The sequence below is a fragment of the Vespa mandarinia genome, chromosome 12 (assembly GCF_050613455.1).
Source record: "Vespa mandarinia isolate Hongniang chromosome 12, ASM5061345v1, whole genome shotgun sequence".
NCBI classification, from domain to species: Eukaryota; Metazoa; Arthropoda; class Insecta; order Hymenoptera; family Vespidae; genus Vespa; species Vespa mandarinia.
In genome coordinates, this window is record NC_140821.1 from 3,612,501 (window position 1) to 3,631,464 (window position 18,964).

At 34.2% G+C, this 18,964-nt stretch overlaps 1 protein-coding gene across 2 annotated transcripts in view; it reads right to left on the reverse strand.

The window, feature by feature from the left end:
* The window catches only part of nmo (serine/threonine-protein kinase nemo), a 112,678-nt gene extending 96,486 nt beyond the window's left edge, over positions 1 to 16,192 (reverse strand). For both annotated transcript variants that reach the window (XR_014982836.1, XM_085660703.1), the window contains exon 1: positions 15,846 to 16,192. Coding sequence is in view for 1 of the 2 variants with exons in the window: in XM_085660703.1 (XP_085516829.1) it covers positions 15,846 to 16,138 (293 nt within the window). In the remaining variant the exon portion in view is untranslated. The remainder of the gene's footprint in view (positions 1 to 15,845) is intronic.
* Positions 16,193 to 18,964: the final 2,772 nt, after the last annotated feature.

The following is an 18,964-nucleotide window of genomic DNA, read 5'->3' on the forward strand; positions in this document are numbered from 1 at the left end:
TATTTTTTCAATGAATAGTATAAAGAGTGTAAACGACAAAAGTGTGGAAAATAAAAAAGAACAAAAAAGAAACGGGGTGGGGGAAAAGGGATAATGGTGGAGGGGGATGAAGAGGACTGGAGGTGGAGGGTGTTGTGAGCAAGTGTAAACGGAGGGGGTGAAAAGGAAAAAAGATAAAAAAGAAAAAAAAATAGAAATATTGTATTGATAGAGTGGAAGGGATGGGAAAAAGCTATGAAGCAATTCCCCTCATACCTCCTATATGTATATATATATATATATATATATATATATATATATATATATATATATATATGTATGTCGTACATTGGCCAACAACAAATGAATTGCAAATTGGTCTCTCCTGTGTTCATAAAGGTATATATCGCTGTGTTTTACACACGGCCCGTATATAATGTGCGTATATACCACCTACTCTAGAAACGCGGGATTAACGTTAATAATCGATGCATTCTCTGGCATTTCGATTCACGCTTGATTTAACTCGTTTTAACGATATAGAACTATCATCGAATCTCGGAAAATTTGTTCGATTCTATGAAAATGCGGGTTCGGTGACCCTCTTATTTTCTCTCTCTCTCTTTCTCTCTCATCTTTCGTTTCGATCAGTCTCTCTCTGTCTCTTTCTCTCCCTCTCCCTTTCTCTCTCTCTCTCTCTCTCTCTCTCCCTCTCTCTCTCTCTCTCTCTCTCTTTCTCTCTCTCTCTCTCTCTCCCTCTCTCTCTCTCTCTTTCTTTCTAGATACATTTTGATTTCTCTGAGAGGAAATAAAATATTGACGAGTAACATGGCCAATTCTCAAAACCGATAAATTATTGCGGATAATCGTTGTACCGATAAATGCCATTGTTACAAGACCGTGTTTGTAAATAATTTATTGCCTCGTTAACAACCACTTTTCGTTTGCTAATAATAATCAATCTTTCGATTACTTTATAATTACAAAATTTGCAATTATATAGTAGAATCGTTAATATACCGATGGCCCTCATGGGAAGTAATACAAATATTTAAGCAATAAATTTAAAACAAAAAAAAAAAAGAGAGAAAGAGAAAAAAAGAGAGGGGTGAGGGAGGATTTCATTCATAATGAAAAATATTTACCTTTCATTTTCATTATTTATTTAACATCATTTTGACCAATTAATAATGAATGAATTAATTACGCGCGTTCGAACTATTTGTATTTTATTTCAAAAAGAAAGAATAAAAAAAGAAAAATAAAAATAATAATAATAATAATAATAATAATAATAATAATAATAATAATAATAATAATAATGACGATGATGATGATGATGATAATTATAATGACGACGATGATGATAATGATGATGACAATTGTAAATGAAATCTAATTATTAATAAAAAAAAAAGTAAAAAAAGAAGAAGAAAGGAAAAAGTTATGCGTTTATGCGTATGACGTGTCTGACTGACGAAGAATAAATCGATATTTTCCGTGTTTGATTTTTATGGAAAAATTGGATAAATTTATCCGATGGTTTTAGGTATAGATAGGAAGCAAAGCCAGCCAGTCAGCCAGCCAGTCAGCCATTCGACTCGGTTGCTTGACGAGGAGACAGTAACGGGCTAATAGTAATTTGCAATATCCGCGTCGGTTTTAGTCGCTTCCGCGATAAACGAATTAATGCGTATGGAGGTCTGCGCATGCGCGCGCACAAGCGTTACTCGACGATGATAAAGGAATTAAATTGTCACCGGCTGGAATATGCAAGCTCGCTCGAGCATAACCGAATGTTATATGTGCATCATGCAAGAAATTCTTACATACATATAATACATATATATATATATATATATATATATATATATACATATGTGTGTGTGTATGTGTGTCTTACGTAAAAAGATATAAACATTCTCCATAAATTAATAATTTTCAACAAAAGATAATAATTATAAGAAATTATTCATGCAATAATTATTTATCGAATGAATCGATATACGATTTTTCTATAAACAAATAAATGTGTGTGTGTGTGTGTTATGTATATTTTTTTTTTTGGCTTCATAAAAATTTATTTACAATAAGTAATAAATATTACAATTAAACTCGCAAAATTTGCAAAAATTAAATCGAACGTTTTCGTATAAATATTCATATAATATTGTAAATATAACACATGGATTTATCACAATGATTGATACTGCAAATATTATATAAATTGTTGTAACAAGATAAAACAAATTGTTTATCGTTCTAATAAAACAAAATTCAAATATAAAATTGAATTCTTCCTATTATTATTTAGATCGTTCGTTATATCTTTATTATCATTATTATCATTATTATCATTATTATTATTATTATTATTATTATTATTATTATTATTATTATTATTATTATTATTATTATTATTATTATTATTATTATTATTATTATTATTATTATTATTATTATTATTATTATTATTATTATTATTATTATTATTATTATTATTGTTGTTGTTGTTGTTATCTATTCCATCTATATAAAACACGATACAAATCCATAAGTGTTAACACATAAAAAAGTGAGAATGAGACAGAGAGAAAAAGGATCGCAAACTCTTTGACCTTGTCTCAAGATACACCTTTAACTTTCTTCCAATGATATCTCTAGGGTCATAAATCCAAACTATCCTAGTATGTTACACTCTGTAAAGTTATCAAAACATCCCCCCCTCCTCCTCCTCCTCCTGCTCCTCCTCTTTCCCCTACTACTACTACTACTACTACTACTGTACTACTAATAGTGGTAGTCGTTTGGATATCAACGAACTGAAAAAAAATCTTCAAAGTTTAAGGAGAAAAAAAAACGGAAAAAAGAAAGTAAAGAAAAGAAAAAGGGGAAAAAATGTTATCTCGGTGGGGAAACGAAAAAAAAAAAAGGAAAAGAAAGGAAGATAGGTACGATACGTACGATAAGAAAGATAGACAGAGAAAAATTGTATCTTCCTGTGTGTAACCAAACGAAACTACCTTGAGTACTCACGACTACGAGGAGCCTACGTAACAGTCAAGCTACAGCAATGTAAGTAGCTGTACAAGCACTTCGTAATCAGGGCCATTGACTTTTCGAAAGTACACGAGCTACATGGGACCCTCTCCTCTCCTCTCCTCTTCTCTCCTCTTCTCTTCTCTTTTCTCTTCTCTTCTCTTCTCTTCTCTCTTCCAATCGTTCTCTCTTTCTCTATCTCTCCTTCTTTCTGAGTACCATGATAACTACTCTTGTAAACTGACTAGTTACTACTCTGCTGTTTCTTTTTTCCTTGTCCCTACACCAATTTACTCTTTTCTTTAAAAAAAAAAAAAAAAAAAAAATTAACTCTGATATCCTTTGATACAAGGACACGGAATGGGTGTCGTAATATCGCATGTTAAATAAATTAATTAATTAATAAATTAAAGATGTGAAATGTGGAAGAAGAAAAAAGAAGAAGGACAAACAAAACGATAGAAGATGAAATTTTTAAGATGGAATCAAACTTGAACATCTACACTTAATCGAGATTCATTTCGATTTCGAGACAAAAAAAAAAAAAAAAAAGAAGAAAAAAAATACAGAAAAAAACATATTCAAGCTCGGCTTCTTAAATAAACAATTTGAAACTTTCGACGATTGTCACGTCGATTATCAATTAAAAAAATTTTGTTGGGAATCAGGTAAAAAAGAAAAAAGAAAAACAATCTCTTTTCAAAACTGACTTCGATCTTTATCGAATCTATCGAATGAATACGAACTTCGTATGAACTTTAAACTGAACGATCGAAATTGTCGCGTCAGTGTGTTAAAAAAAAAAAAAGAAAAAAAAAAAAAAGAAAACAAAATGTATACGAGAATAGGATAGAGAAAGAGAAAGAGAAAAAAAAAGAAAGAAAGAAAGAAAGAAAGAAAGAAAAAAAGAAAAAAGAAAATAAAGATCGGATCATTGAACTTTCGAAATGCAACGAAGCGATACTCTTCGCGTATTTCGCGAGATTACCTGTATACCTATAATAAAGAGAGCGGTGGAACGATTGATCCGTAAAAGGTTAAAACGTTTAAAAGAGGAAGAGAAGAGACGAGAAGAGGAAAGAAGATGCGATTCGGTGGAGAAGAATAAAGAACGAAGCAACGAAGAAGGGCAGTGGCCGTCACGGTATTGCTCCCAACGCGGCTCCTTTTTCCCTCGCTATATAAATCGTATATACTTATATACATACATACATTAACATGGTGTGTGTATATATATATATATGCGTCTATGCGTATTCATATATGTATATATGTATGTACGTATATATATATATATATATGTGTGTATGTGTGTACGTGTGTGCGCGTAGATATATAGGGTGGGTCAAATAAAGTTACAAGCTGTTCGAATTTCAATGTGTCGATTTTTTTTAAATTTATATTTCTAAATCGAAAATAATTCCTAATTGACTTTACAACTGATTCGAAAGAAGAAGATAAAAATTATTGAAAGTTACGATTGTTCGTGAAAATTTGTTTTTCATGTTTCTCCTCTTCTTCCTTCTTTAAAGTTATACCACTCGTCGAGAAAAATGTGACAATTTCTTTTTTTTTTTTTTTTTTTTAATCTTACAACGAGATAAATTAGTTTATTCGCCAAATAACTTATGTGTCTTATACGCTGATTAAATAAAAAGAAGAGAAAGGAAAATAAGAAGGGAAAAGAAAAAAGATATTTGACACGACACTATCTCTCACACGTCTTGGAAGAAAAGAGCTTGTAACACTTTATTTGGGCCACGCTATATATAAATATATTGCATATTGCACCGGGGCAGTACAAACGTATGTATATATGTATCTATATACGTATGCATCTACATACATATTTATATATATATATATTCTAGTAATATACATATTCTACCACAATTTTCTTGGTTTGCTCGTTCTATTGCAAGCAAAATACTTTCCTTTCCAACGAGGGAACATCTTGGTATTAATTTGAATAAAAAAAAACTGATTTACGCACTCTCCTTTAATCGCTATAACTTTTGAGGATCATTTCTATAACGTATCATCAAACATGAGATATTCCAAAATATCTCACATAATCGTACGTTTCAACTATTTTATCATAATCTAAAAATAAATTTTATCATTATTAATTATTTATCGATTAATATACGATGCGATTATTATGGAAGTTGTTATTACGTTCAAACTTTAAATTTAATTAAATTTCGACCATGGAATGATCAAACTCGAGAAAGTATAAAACTGACGAATAAATTATCGTACTAATACTTTAATGTTTAATTTACAAAACAAAAAAAAAAAAAATGATATATGCTATACTAAATATTAAAGTAAATATTTTAACGAAGCATAAAACTGACGAACAAATGATCGTATTAATACTTTAATGTTTAATTTACGAAACAAAACAAAACAAAACAAAACAAAAAAAAGAAAAAAGCTATATGCTATATTAAATATTAAAGTAAATATTTTAACAAAAAAAAAAAAAAAAAAAATAAAATAATGAACGAATTAAATCATCTTTCTTTCTTTCTTTCTTTTTCTTTCTTCTTTTTTTTTTTATTTTTACAGAATTTAATGAAAAACTAAACTGTCGCATATAAAAAAATATTTATTTATCTATCCTTATGTTGTTGCAACCGCATGCATTGAAAGGGTTATAAAAAAATTTATAGCTTGGAAGTGTCACTTCGTCGTGGAAAAGAGAAAAAGAAGAAAAAGAGAAAAGTAAAGAAGAGAGAGAGAGAGAGAGAGAGAGAGAGAGAGAGAGAACAAAGAAAAAAAAAAAAAAAAAAGAAAAGGACAAAAAAAAATTGGTAAAGGTTTGTCAGACAGATATTATGACTATGGTACACCATAACATGTTCTGTTGCAACTGCAGTTTCTCCCTCCTCTCCCTCTTCTCTTTTGCTTCCCCCTTTTGCTACGCCACGTTCTACTGTCCGCAAATAACCTTCGCAATCGCTGAGAGACGAGACTAGAAAGAGTGAGATAGAGATAGAGAGAGAGAGAGAGAGAGAGAGAGAGAGAAAGAGAGAAAGAGAAAGAGAAAGAGAGAGAAAAAGAGAAAGAGAGAGAGAGAAGCTGGTTCGGCTTTATTAGACCTCCAGCACAAGGCGAGCGCGTAACGAAAGCTCACCGAAAGTCGATGATGCGAAAAGTCGAACAAAGGGTTCGTCTATGATCACAGTTTTCTCTCTGTCTCTTTATCTTTTTTAAACAAAGAGAAAAAGAGAGGGAGAAAGAGAGAGAGAGAAAGAGAAAAAAAGTGAGACAAACTCGATAGAAAAAGTTCTTCTCGACTAGCCTCTACATTTTTATGATCGATATTATTTTCATATATGAAAAATGTATGAAATCGACATAAACTCTGTAAACGTTTGTTGTAAAATATACGATATATATATATGTGTGTGTGTGTGTGTGTATGTGTGTGCGTGTGTGTCTGTGATTATGTGAATGATCCGACAAGAGTTCTTCGATGTTTCTCTATCTAACTTTGTATACAATCATCGATTTCGTGGCATTGCTTTTCTACTTTCTTCTTCTTCTTCTTGTTCTTCTTTTTCTCTTTCGTAGAAATATTTTCACGATCTCGTACACAGGCATATGAATAATCTATAAAGTTAGACGACATCGTATTTACGAAAGAATAATACATGACCGACGGACAGATTCTTCGAGAAGAAATATCATTTGAAAATAATAATCGAGAGGGGATGTGAGTGAGGGGAACATAAGGAGATATGGATGAGAGAAAGGATGCGAGATTACTTTCGAATGGAACAGTAATTTCTTTTTTTTTTTTTCTTCTTTCTTTCTTTCTTTCTCTCATTCGGTAAAAAATTAATTAAAAAAGAATAAATAAATAAATAAATCAATAAATCAATCAATCAATCAATCAATCAATCAATGGATGAATGGATGAATGAATATAATAAAAAAAAAGAAAAAAGAAAAATAAATAAATAATAAAAAGAAAGGGAGAATGAAATTGTAGATGCGTAACGTTGACGTTAATGTTTAAACTCTCAATTTACTTCTTCGTCAAGTAATTAAATCTGTAATAGTAGTAGTACTTTAGCCCGTATGTATATATATATATATATATATATACATTTCACGTATATACATCTACAACTATAGAATAATAAACGTATTTATTAATTTTAAAAAGTGATGAGAAAAAAATTAATTTCTGTTTCTTCCTCGTAAAATATAATATGTATCTCACGAGGTAGTAAGACCGAAATAATAAAAGTTTGGAAAACTAGGATTGCTTGCCTGACCATCTGAGAATACTGACGATGGCTGCTGATGTTTCGCATTTTAGAAAGTTCGTTCCTAGCGCACGACTATTATCTCCTTTACCGCCCATGGCCAAGAGAGTTTCACTCCTTCTCCATGCGAGGTTTGGCTCAAACGAAACTCTGACGATCTCTAACTCTCCGTTCTCTAACATATTTACATTTTGCTCTTATAGTTTTAATCAAGTTCATATATATATATATATATATATATATATATACAACATACATACAACACTCACATAGATACTATCCGTATCCATCTCGATCTTTACATCTATAGATTTATAGCCTTTTAAATATGTACATCTATTTTACAAATATTTATCGTACGTGGTTGTGTAATAGAAATTAAAAGATAATGAATATAACTCATCAAACGTAGAATTAAACGGACCCCTCATAAAATTGAATTCAATTATAAAGTAATGGCAATTGATTAGTCCTTTTATTTTTTTTTCTCTTTCTTTTTCTGAGAAATCAATAATTTTATTGATCGTCATATACGTTGATATTATTGATTAAAAATACATCTGTGTTGTTCGATGAGTAATGAGAAATAAGTGACAATTTTTTTTATTTCATTATTATTTTTTTATATTAAATTTACAAAAGTATTTCTTTAATTTTAATTAAAAATCTTGATTGAAATGGACGGAACGATAATCTCTTCGTTCCCTTTTTTTTTTCCTTCTTACTTTCTTCCTCTCTTTTCTGCTATGATGCGAGTATACTCGGAGACCAAAAAAAAAAAAAAAGAAAAAAAAAAAAAGAAAATGGAGAGACAGAGAAAAAAAGAAAAAACTAAAATGAAAAAAGAGAGAAAATTGGGATATACTCATACAAAAGTATACTCGTCAAACACAATTTAACAGGTTAAGCAGCTGCAAAGAATACCACATATCGATAGGAGGAAAGACAGCATACACCTGCCAGGAGAGGACACACACTATGTGTCCCTCGACAAGTGTACGTACTCGGACTTGACACCGTTGCTTTCTTCCTTTTATGGCATGATTATGGAGTCCATTATCGCAGAAACTGGTTGGCAAAGCGTACCGCGACGAGTTATCCATTGAAATGCGTCAAGGTTGTCGCACGCAGCAGGTAGGTCGTATAGGTTTTAACATATTTGATCTGTCTTCGAGTTAACATGATCTTTTATGATAACATCGTGAAGAGAAAGTCATTATACGTACGTATGTAGAATTATACGCGTCTCTATCTACTGTGTTTAATCCTTCAAATAATACTATTTTCTAATTTGCCAGAAGAAGAAGAAATTATTTAAATTATATTCATTAATAATTAGAAATCGATTGGCTTTAAACCAACGAAAATTATTAGGACGCGATCAAAATATTTTATTTTATTTTTCTTTTTTTCTTTTTTTCTTTTTCTTCGTTATTGCAAATAGAAATTTTATTCGGACGAAAGTATAGAAACGCAACGCTTTATTCTATGTCCTATGTCTATCTCTTTCCTCTTTCTCTTTCTCTCTCTCTCTCTTTCTACCAGTTTCATCCCCAATGGGGATGAAATTGTGTACAGGCGGATGCAGTAGGTAACCCATGCAAACATCCATCGCCACTCCCAAAGCCGATTTTAAAGCCCCTTATACTAATGCAGTCGACGACTACCTTTTCCTCCTCCTCTTCCTCCTCTTCCTCCTCCTCCTGCTCCTCCTAGTACCATCCACAACCTTCTTCCCTTTTATTCAGAGGGTCGTCCCTTTTATTTATTTTATTTTATTTATTTCTTTTTTTTTTTTTTTTTTTTCTTTTTTCCCCAAAGCACACACGTCCTAACAGCATTTTCATCCTTTATTCTAAATTATAAGAAACATTCTATCGCATTTTCTAATTTTTTGTCGAATCGTCATATTCCTTAATATTTAATAAAACTTCTTTAGAGATGACTATTTAAAATATTATTGTCATAAATCGTGTCAAAGTCCATAATTTTGTTTTTATTTGATCACCGCAATTTTTATGATTGTCTAAGATCTTCGATGTATTTGAAAAAAAATTCATTCTCATTAAAGCTTCGAAAGATTAAAAAAAAAAAAAAAAAAAAGATAACACCAATATAAGATGGACGAAAAATTTCTAGGACCGAATCGAAAGTTCCAATAGACGGTGTTGAAAAATTAATTAGAAATTTTATTTTATCGAGATTTTTTAGGCTAACTTTCTTTTCTTTTCTCTTTTATTCTTTCTTCGGATTAAAAAAAAAAAAAGAGAGAGAGAGAGAGAGAGAGAGAGAAAATGAATACTACAACTCCAATTTGTCCGAATGAAATGTTGAAAAGAAGGGAAAAAAATGACGATTTAAAAAGTAGAATAATCTGATCAAAACTTAATAAGATTTAACGTATCGAAATCAAATATTATATTATCTTCGTTGCCGTAATATAAATTATTAAATGCGACAACGAATGCAACAACGTCGACGGCACATTTCATTTTTGGCGAAAGTAGAAATTATTTATCGCAGTTCGATCGCACGGGATGTTGCGATATTTTTCTCGATGCAGCTGCAGCTGTTAGCTTTCCTACATACATACATATATATATATATATATATGCATACATACACACATAGTTAACTAGCGTGTCGAGTCGAAAAGTCAGCAGAAGGGTGGCGGTGAATGTTGCTGTAAAAAGAGAGAAAGAGAGAAAGAGAGAAAGAGAGAGAGAGAGAGAGAGAGAGAGAGATTCAAAGAGGAAAAAGCAAGAGGGGGGTGGGGAGGATGTCGCACCGGAAATACCGGCAACACATGCTACTCCAACTTCCTGTCGTGTAGGTGGTTTTACTCCGAAGAGTTGGAATGTTCCGATAAAATGTCATTTTCTTTCTCTGATCAATTTTACGGATCTTTGCATCGAAAAAAAAAAAAAAAGAAAAAGAAAAGAAAAAAAGAGAAAATATCCAACATTAACTATGAAATCTTAATTCTATCACAAATTTAATATCACACAACATAGAAATTATTTATTAGTGAAACAAATTAAAATAGATTTTTGTTGGACCTTGAAAATGATAGGGGAGAGAAAAAGAAAGAAAGAAAAAGAAAAAGAGAGAGGGAGAGAGAGAGAGAATGTACAGAGACCTAAGTTTATAATACTTCAGGATCACCCTCGAAGTTACAAAAAAAAAAAAAAAAAAAAAAAAAAAAAATTCGATCTTTTCAATTTTTCTACAAATAATTTCATTTGATAATCGTTACTATGTATGTAGACACACATCGATCGACAGGCAGGATAACTTTTTGTCATCGATTAATAAATTTAACGAGCGCTTTAAACTTGAACGTTTCCTGTAGTTATTTTCTATTCCTTTTTTTTTTCTTTATTTTTTTTTTATTTTTTACTCCGTCGCAAGACGAAGAATCTTACGGGGAGAGGAAGGGGACAGGTTTTCCGAGCGAGTTTCCAGTTTCGATTAACAGAAAAGATCATCGCGATATTCCTTTCAACCAGCTGTAATATCCAGTTTAGTAGGATGAAGGCGAGCTCGTCGTATATGTGGAACATGAGCAAGTTTTTTTTCAACTTGCATATGCAAAATACGTATACCCGTTCTCTTTTAACGCATTTATTCCAATCTTAACGGCAGTCAAATAATTATTGTAGTATCATTAGATGTAGTATCATTATATCAAGGATATCAATTTTATTAGATACTAATATGGTGAACTTAGTGTATTCACGGCGTATCAATATTTTATTTATCTTTTAATGTATAATATCATATAAAATTTTTTATCTTTTATTCTTTATTATCTATGATACTATATATATATATTATATATATATATATATATATATATATATATATATAAAAATAAAGAATGAAATATGAAAATTTATATCGCTTTAGACATACGATTTAACTAATAATAATTATTATAATTACAATTATTATAATAATAATTATTATTATTATCATTATCATTATTATCATCATCATCATTATTATTATACGATACAAACTAAAAGATAAATCCGATAAGTATATATAATGGTGTTATATGTTATTCTGAGTTAAATCGATTACAATTTCAAAACGGACAATTTTATTCCAACTAGCAAAGAGAAACACAGTTACCCTTAGTATAATATAATACCGTTTGGTACCGTCACGATATATTCACATATTATGTATACGATTAGAGAAAAAAATGAGAAAGGGGAGAGTCAGCGACACGAAAAGGTGAAATACTAAAAATAAAATGAATAAAAGAGAAATTAAAATAAAATAAAATAAAATAAAATAAAATAAAATAAAATAAAATAAAATAAAATAAAATAAAATATAAAAGAAAAGTTCGACAGCTCCCTCAAATATCGTCGAAATCTCTCCCTTTTTCCCTTTTGAATTTCGCAGGGTTTTTGAAGGTTGCTTTCGACGATCATTCTCTCCATTGGTCCACAAGGAGAAAGGGAGTCGAGACAACGTGTACAAGTGAGAAAGAGAGTGTAAGAGAGAGTGTGAAAGACAGTCTATGTGTGTATGTGTCTGAGAGAGAGAGAGAGAGAGAGAGAGAGAGAGAGAGAGAGAGAGAGAGGTAGACTGCTACCAACTACATGCTCGAAAGCAGCTGCGGCATCACCTGCCAGGCAGCTGGTTTGACCGCCACATTGGTACCAGTCACTTCGAATCCGGCTCGGCTCCTCGAATTCGGACTTTGATCTAGGCCGAGTATATATGTATGTATGCATGTATGTATGTACGTATGGATTTATGTATGTTGGTAGAAGAAGAACAAACGACCGCAAAAGGGTGGCGATTACTTATCCGCGATACAACTGGTACAACTCAGCCAAAAGAGTGATTTAAATTCCTTCAGATAGTGTCTGATAAAACTTTAATTCCAAGTGAGAATAAAAGAAAAAAAAAAAAAGAAAAGATATTAAATATTTGATTACAGAGATATATTAATTTAGATATAAACAATTTGAGATATTTCACGATATTGTATTTATAAAAATTATACAAAAAAAAAAAAAAAAGAAAAAAAAAAATATCTATACATATATCTATACACATACACACACGTACACGCACGCATGCATGCGCACAGATATGAAATATAATAAGTATATATAAGATATATAATTCAAGTGAAGGAAGAACTAAGCACATAGCATGATCACACAAAGTGACTTCTTAGAATTTCACTCTTTCTTCGTTCTACCTTAGATCCCTGTCTAAATCAAAACGCGGAAATAGAGAAGTGAATAACAAGAGATAGAGATAGAGATAAAGATAGAGATAGAGATAGAGGAGAGAAAGAGAGATACACTTAGCCGCTTGTGCAATTTACACCGGCGGCTTGTTTGGAGTCAATGCTAGGACCTTGCACTCAGAGAGAAACTGTGCATAGCTTGCATATACACATATGTATATAGATATATATATATATATCCATATATATATATATATATATATATATATATATATATATAAACGCGACACAAGCCATACATACACTGTTAATTCAATGCACGTGCAACCTAAGAGTGAGCGAGATAGAAGAAAAGATGGAAAATGAAACGGTAGCCTTATCATTATCATCACAACGAATCGTTATGATAAAACATCGAAACGATCGTCAATAATAATTATATATTTCTTGATAACGTCAGGTCTTTTTTTTCTCTACTTTTCTCTTCTCTCTTCTCTCTTCTCTCTTCTCTCCTCTCTCCCTCTCTCTCTCTCCTTTTTTTCTTTTTTTGCTTTACGATCATTACTCATTCTTGAAAAAAATTACATGTAATTAAATGACTTCGATGAAGAAGGGCGAAAGAAGAGGGGAGGGGGGGGAAGAAAATTAAAAAGTAAAAGAAAAGAAAAACCAATTTCATTTTTCTATGATTTTCTTTCTTCTTTCATATTTTTCCTTTTTCACATTTGACAAAGTTTCTTATTTCTTCGCTGTTTTAAAAATTAAACTTTTGTATAGGTTTAAGTTAAGTCTCCTTGATGTCAACGGCATCCGCCCACGCAGATCATGCCTCCCGCGACAAAAGAAGGGGTGGGGGATGGGAGTGGGGGTAGGATAGGAGAGAGGGGAGGGGACCAACTCGTGCACGCTGTATGCAAGCGCATGCGTGCACGTGTGCCGCGCGAATGCGACCAAGAGATAAAAGCAGCGAGGACTACTACCGACGACGACAACGACGACAAAGAGACAATGACAAAGACGACGACGAAGACGACGAAGACGACGAAGACGACGATGAAGCGCCAACTCCTTTGTTCGGTACCGTATCGACGCGTAACTTCGGCAATGATCGGCTCGATACGTTCGTACCTCGTACGAAACCGCGAAATTTGATTTCAAAACAAAGAGACAAAGGCTACCACGCCAAAATACATATAGTTTTAATTCTTTCTTTCTTTCTTTGTTTTCTTCTTCTCTTTTCTTTCTTTTTTTTCTTTTTTTTTTTTTTTTTTTTTTTTAATCTTAATAGTGGGGTTTTTTCTTTTTTTTTTTTTTCCTTCACATTTTTTTCTTAAACGTCCTACGAGAGAACAATTTGTTTTCTGTGTGTATTTTAAAATTTCTTTGGGAGCTTATCTACAATCCTCCTTCTTTCTTGCCTTCATTCGCGTCCGCTTTTCGCTTTCTCTCTGTGCCTTATCTTTTTCATTGTTCTTAAAAAATATTTGCGAAACGTTAACATATTAAGAATAAAGAGAGAGAGAGAGAGAGAGAGAGAGAGAGAGAGTGTGTGTGTGAGAGAGTGAGAAGATATTTGTCATAATAATAATAATAATTAAAAACAAAAAAAAAAGGAAATAAAAATCATATAAGTACAATATAAATACAATTTATCCAGGAAGGACATGAATTATAAATAGATCGTAACGTGACAGATGAAACCCTTCGTCAATAGAGCTAAAAAAGAAAAAAAAGAAGTAATCATTTTTCATTGTTTCTATAATATAACAGATATTTAATATTATTAAACATGGAACAAAATAATACAAATACCGCAGTCCGATCTGTTAAACATTTATCGAAATATAGTAGTCGTAATGCAAGGAGGAGAAGCCGCGCGCAATCTAGTCACGTTTTCTCCTTATCTCGCGAGGTCGCGGTTGCCATGGCAATGTGGCCTGTACCTCCTAGCCACCCATCATCTTCTCATCCACCCTTCCCCTCGGATACCCTACACCACCACCCTTAGTCATCTCTCTCTCTCTCTCTCTCTCTCTGCAACGTCAGAAGCAACCCTCCGAAAGCTCTTCGAGATGCGATCGAATCAGTTTACTCTATCTCTCTCTCTTCCCCTTTCCGCCCCTCTCTCTTTCTGTCTCTCCTCCACCCCCTTTTCACCCCGATTTTCTCCGTTAATCTTCCGAAAGTTTTCTTCCTCCCCCCCTTTTTTTGCTTTTTTTCTATATCTCCTCTTACACCCTCCCTCCCCCCGCCCCCGTTATCGAATCTCTCCCTGTGGTAAAAAAAAAAAAGAAAAAGAAAAGAAAGAAAAAAAAATATAAATAAAAATGAACGAACGATCTTCTAAGGCATCGATCGGATATAGTTTATTTTCTAATACATTTTCTAAACTCCATTGCACATAGGGGAAAAAAGAAAAAAAAATCAAGTTCAAATTGGGTGGGGTTAAGGAACAAAGGGATATATATATATATGTGTGTGTATTACTACCGAAGTCGAAGATTTACGAGAGGATCCTTTGTGAAAATGATTTTAAAAACGGAAATGCCAAAAGGTCCGTTAGGGTCGGCCAACGGATAATAAAGCAACAAGGATTGACAACAATAATTTTAGGTTTGACGCATAAGGAGAAAAAGAAAAGATAAGAAGAAGACAAAGAAAATTTCATATAGAAAATTCCGTATGGTTCCTAAGAAGTTGAAAACCAATGATGATAATTATATTAGAACGACAGTTTGTGAAATTTAACTTTGAGGATGAACTTAATTATTTTATCTAGAGCATCTCAACAAAAATAACCCCGTAATTTGCATACTCAAGAAATATATATATATATATATATATATATATATATATATATATATATGCGCGCGCGTGTGTATGTACATCCCGTTTCAAGCAGGAACGCAGTAATATCCTACCGACGTAAAGAATAATTGTTTCCTCTTGGTGCCGTTAGACGTTTTAGAACTCGCATAGAACTCGTAAAATAAAATTTAATCAGTCACAAGTATGCCTCATACACAAGTATGATACATAATCTCTCCCACATTTTTGTCATAGCATGTATAATACGAAACGAACTTAGTAATCATAAAAACGCATTAATACGCATAATCGCAGAGGAAATAGTTCAGCGATTTAAAAAAAAAAAAGGCACATAGGAAAAGAAACAAAGAAAAGAAAAAGGGGGAAAAAGGAAGAACAGATAAATGCGAGTTCGTGGAATAGAGGGAAAGAGTAGGAAGGAGACAGGGCTAGTGAGAGGTATTTCCTCTTTTTTCTTTTTTTTTTTCTCTTGATAAGAAGATACGTGTAAAACTTACCAGACAACACCGAAGGCGCCGTAGCCGATGGGTCTGTCGGGTTGGACGGGATCCTGCGCGGGCGGTGGTGGTGGGGGTGGCGCGGGTGCGGCGGGATGATAATAGGTGGGGGTCGGCTGAGTCGCCGCGGCGGCGGCGGCAGCGGCGGCGGCCGCGAGTACCGCCTGGCCCGGGTGGGCCCCGGGCCCCGTCGTCCCGCCTCCACCTGTCGTCCCCGCCCCGCCCCCCTGCATCAGCGACATAGACACGCTCATGGACACCCGCGAGTGCCGGCTGGGCCCAACTACTGCCATCAAAGCTCCTCACCTCCTCCTCCTCCTTCTCCTCCACCACCACCACCACCGCCACCACCACCTTCACCTCCACCCTCTTCCACCCTACCCCTCCTCCTCCTCCTTCCTCTTCTGCCGTCGCCCCCACCACCACCTCCTCCACCACCACCGCCACCTCCACCTCCTCCTCCTCTTCTCAACCGACGGGCCACCGTGCCGCTATTCTCTATACCAAGAAGACCTCTACGCGACGTCGCCGACGCGTCGTCGTCGTCGTTCTTCTTCCTCCTCCTCTTCCTCCTCCTCCTTCTCCTCTTCGCCACTCTAACGAAGCACGTGGTGCGAGCCTCACCTCGCAAGGACGTTCTCTCTCACAAAGGAACCTTCTCCCGCATCTTTCGTCTCGTCTCTATCTCGTTCTATTTCTCTTTTTTCTCCCTCTTTCTTTCTATCTCTCTCTCTCTCTTCCTTCTCTCTTTCTTTCCCTTCGTTTCTTCTTCTTATTCTTCTTTATACTTTCTTTCTTTCTCTTTTATTAACACGGACGTTCATACACGATCAACCGTGTTTTCCCTCTTTCCGATAACATTCGTTATCCTGTTACTTTCTTTTGTTTGAGAATCTCCCGTTAGAGAATCAGCGCGACCCCATCGCTATTTTATCATTTACGCTCTTCTCTCTCTCTCTTTCTCACTCACTCACTCACTCACTCTCTCTCTTCTCTGTTTCTCTTTTTCTAACTATCTATCTTTCTTACTCTCTTTCTCTCTTTCTCTCTTTGTTTCACTTGACTTTGGAGGTTATGTTCCATGCACGTAGAACACGCGCGCCAATCGGGTGCGAAGCGATCGTCGTTGGATCTTCCGAACTTGTCGTTCGTCGTCGTTTAAACGACGCACCGTAGGTGCCAGAGAAAAAGAGAAAGAGAGTGCTTACTTACACATTGAACACGAAAACATAGAGATGAGGAGAGAGACCGTCACATATATATACAATATATATCTATATATATATATGTATATATATATATTATGTATACGATACACAATAGGAGAAAAATATATTCAGAGACGTGAAACGACGCGTCCGGACATTCTCGACAATGTTCGATTTTGATTCTTCAACGGCTACGATTGCGACGGGTATTGCTGCTGCTGCTACTGTGGCTGATAGGATACACGACAAAACGAGCGCACCGACCGACCGACCGACCGACCGAACGACCGAACGAACATACGAACGAACGGGCGAAGAAGAGCAGCAGCACGCTTGTGACAGTCGTGCTATGTTGTCTTGCACGCGCGTACACTGACCACATACACAGAGAGAGATATATACACACAGAGGATAGATATAACACACGCGTGAGATAAACCGAAAGAATAGGGGAGAGAGAAAAAAGAGAGAATGAGAGAGGATGGGTGGAAGGAGGGAAGGACGGGTAGGAGGGAGGGAGGGAGGGAGGGTAAGAAGGAAAGAGATGAAAGAGATGAAAGAGAGAAAGGGAGAGAGAGAGACAGTACAGCAGGACGAGCGCGCGCGCCCGCGCCCGTTTACGAGAAAAGGGCGATGACGGAAGGGACGAGTAGAAATTAATAGAAGAAAGGAAAAAAAAAAAGGTGATAGAAAATAAACGACAACGTGATAGGACCGTGGAAAAAAATCAAACCGTTGGTGAGAAGTTTGAAGGAAGAGAGAGAGAGAGTTTTAGTCAGGGTGACCGAAGGGAAAAAAAAAGGAGGAGAGTCTCTCGTGGTAGCCGCGGTGGAAGAGAGATCGTCGCGTGGAGGGGACGAACGAAACGTACGTCTTTTCGCAGCCGATGCTCGCTAGCCACTGAACGTGGCGGGGGCGAAGCGCAACGCCGACAGCGCCGGCCAACCGTAAAACCGACGGTCACGTGACTATGCGCGCGCATCTAATCAACGACGCGCCACCTTCTCGTACTTTGTTCCCGACTGTTCAAACGCGTGTTCTTTCTTTCCTTCTTTCTTTCTTTCTTTCTTTCTTTCTTTCTTTCTTTCTTTCTTTCTTTCTTTCTTTCTTTCTTCCTTTCCTTGTCTTTCTTTCTCTTTCTGTCTCTTTCTCTTTCCCACTCTCATTCTCAGAGGAACAAAAAAAAAACAAAAACAACATAAAAGGAGGAAAAAGAAAAAAGATTTTTTCTTTTTTTTTTTTTTTTTTTTTTTTTTACGACCAAAATAATCTTATATATGTTTCACTTTTCTTCTAATCGTATGATCTCTTATTGTTCAATCTTTTTCATTCGCTTACCGTTCTCCAATTCTAAGAACAAGTAAATAAATAAATACATAAATAAATAAATAAATAAATAAATAATATTATATACGATTTGGTTCAAAATAGGACAATATAAGGAAATAAGTTTCTAATAGGACATTTGGAGATGATACCGGGACAAATTGAAAATAACGAAGATTTTTAGATTTTGTAAATATTTACATGATTACCGGTATAATTTCCAAAGATATTTTTAGATCGACACGTCATTTACTTTCCTTTCCTTCTTCCTTCCCTTCTTCCTCTTTCTTTTTTTTCCTTCATTTCTTTCTTCCCTCTTTCTTTTCTTACTTTCTCCATTGGTACGACGAAACACACTTAAAAAACTTTATCTATCTATACGTTTTCAATGAAACGGCCGATTTACAAAGCGTATATAATCTTTTTCTCCTTTTTCACTCTACGAATATATATATATATATATATATATATTTGTAGCTATCGTAAGAAAAAATTAAATATATCCATTTATATCTTTCAACCTATTGTTCCAGATTTGATACACGGATCGTGTATCAAATAACGCATTAATTTAGAAACGCATTA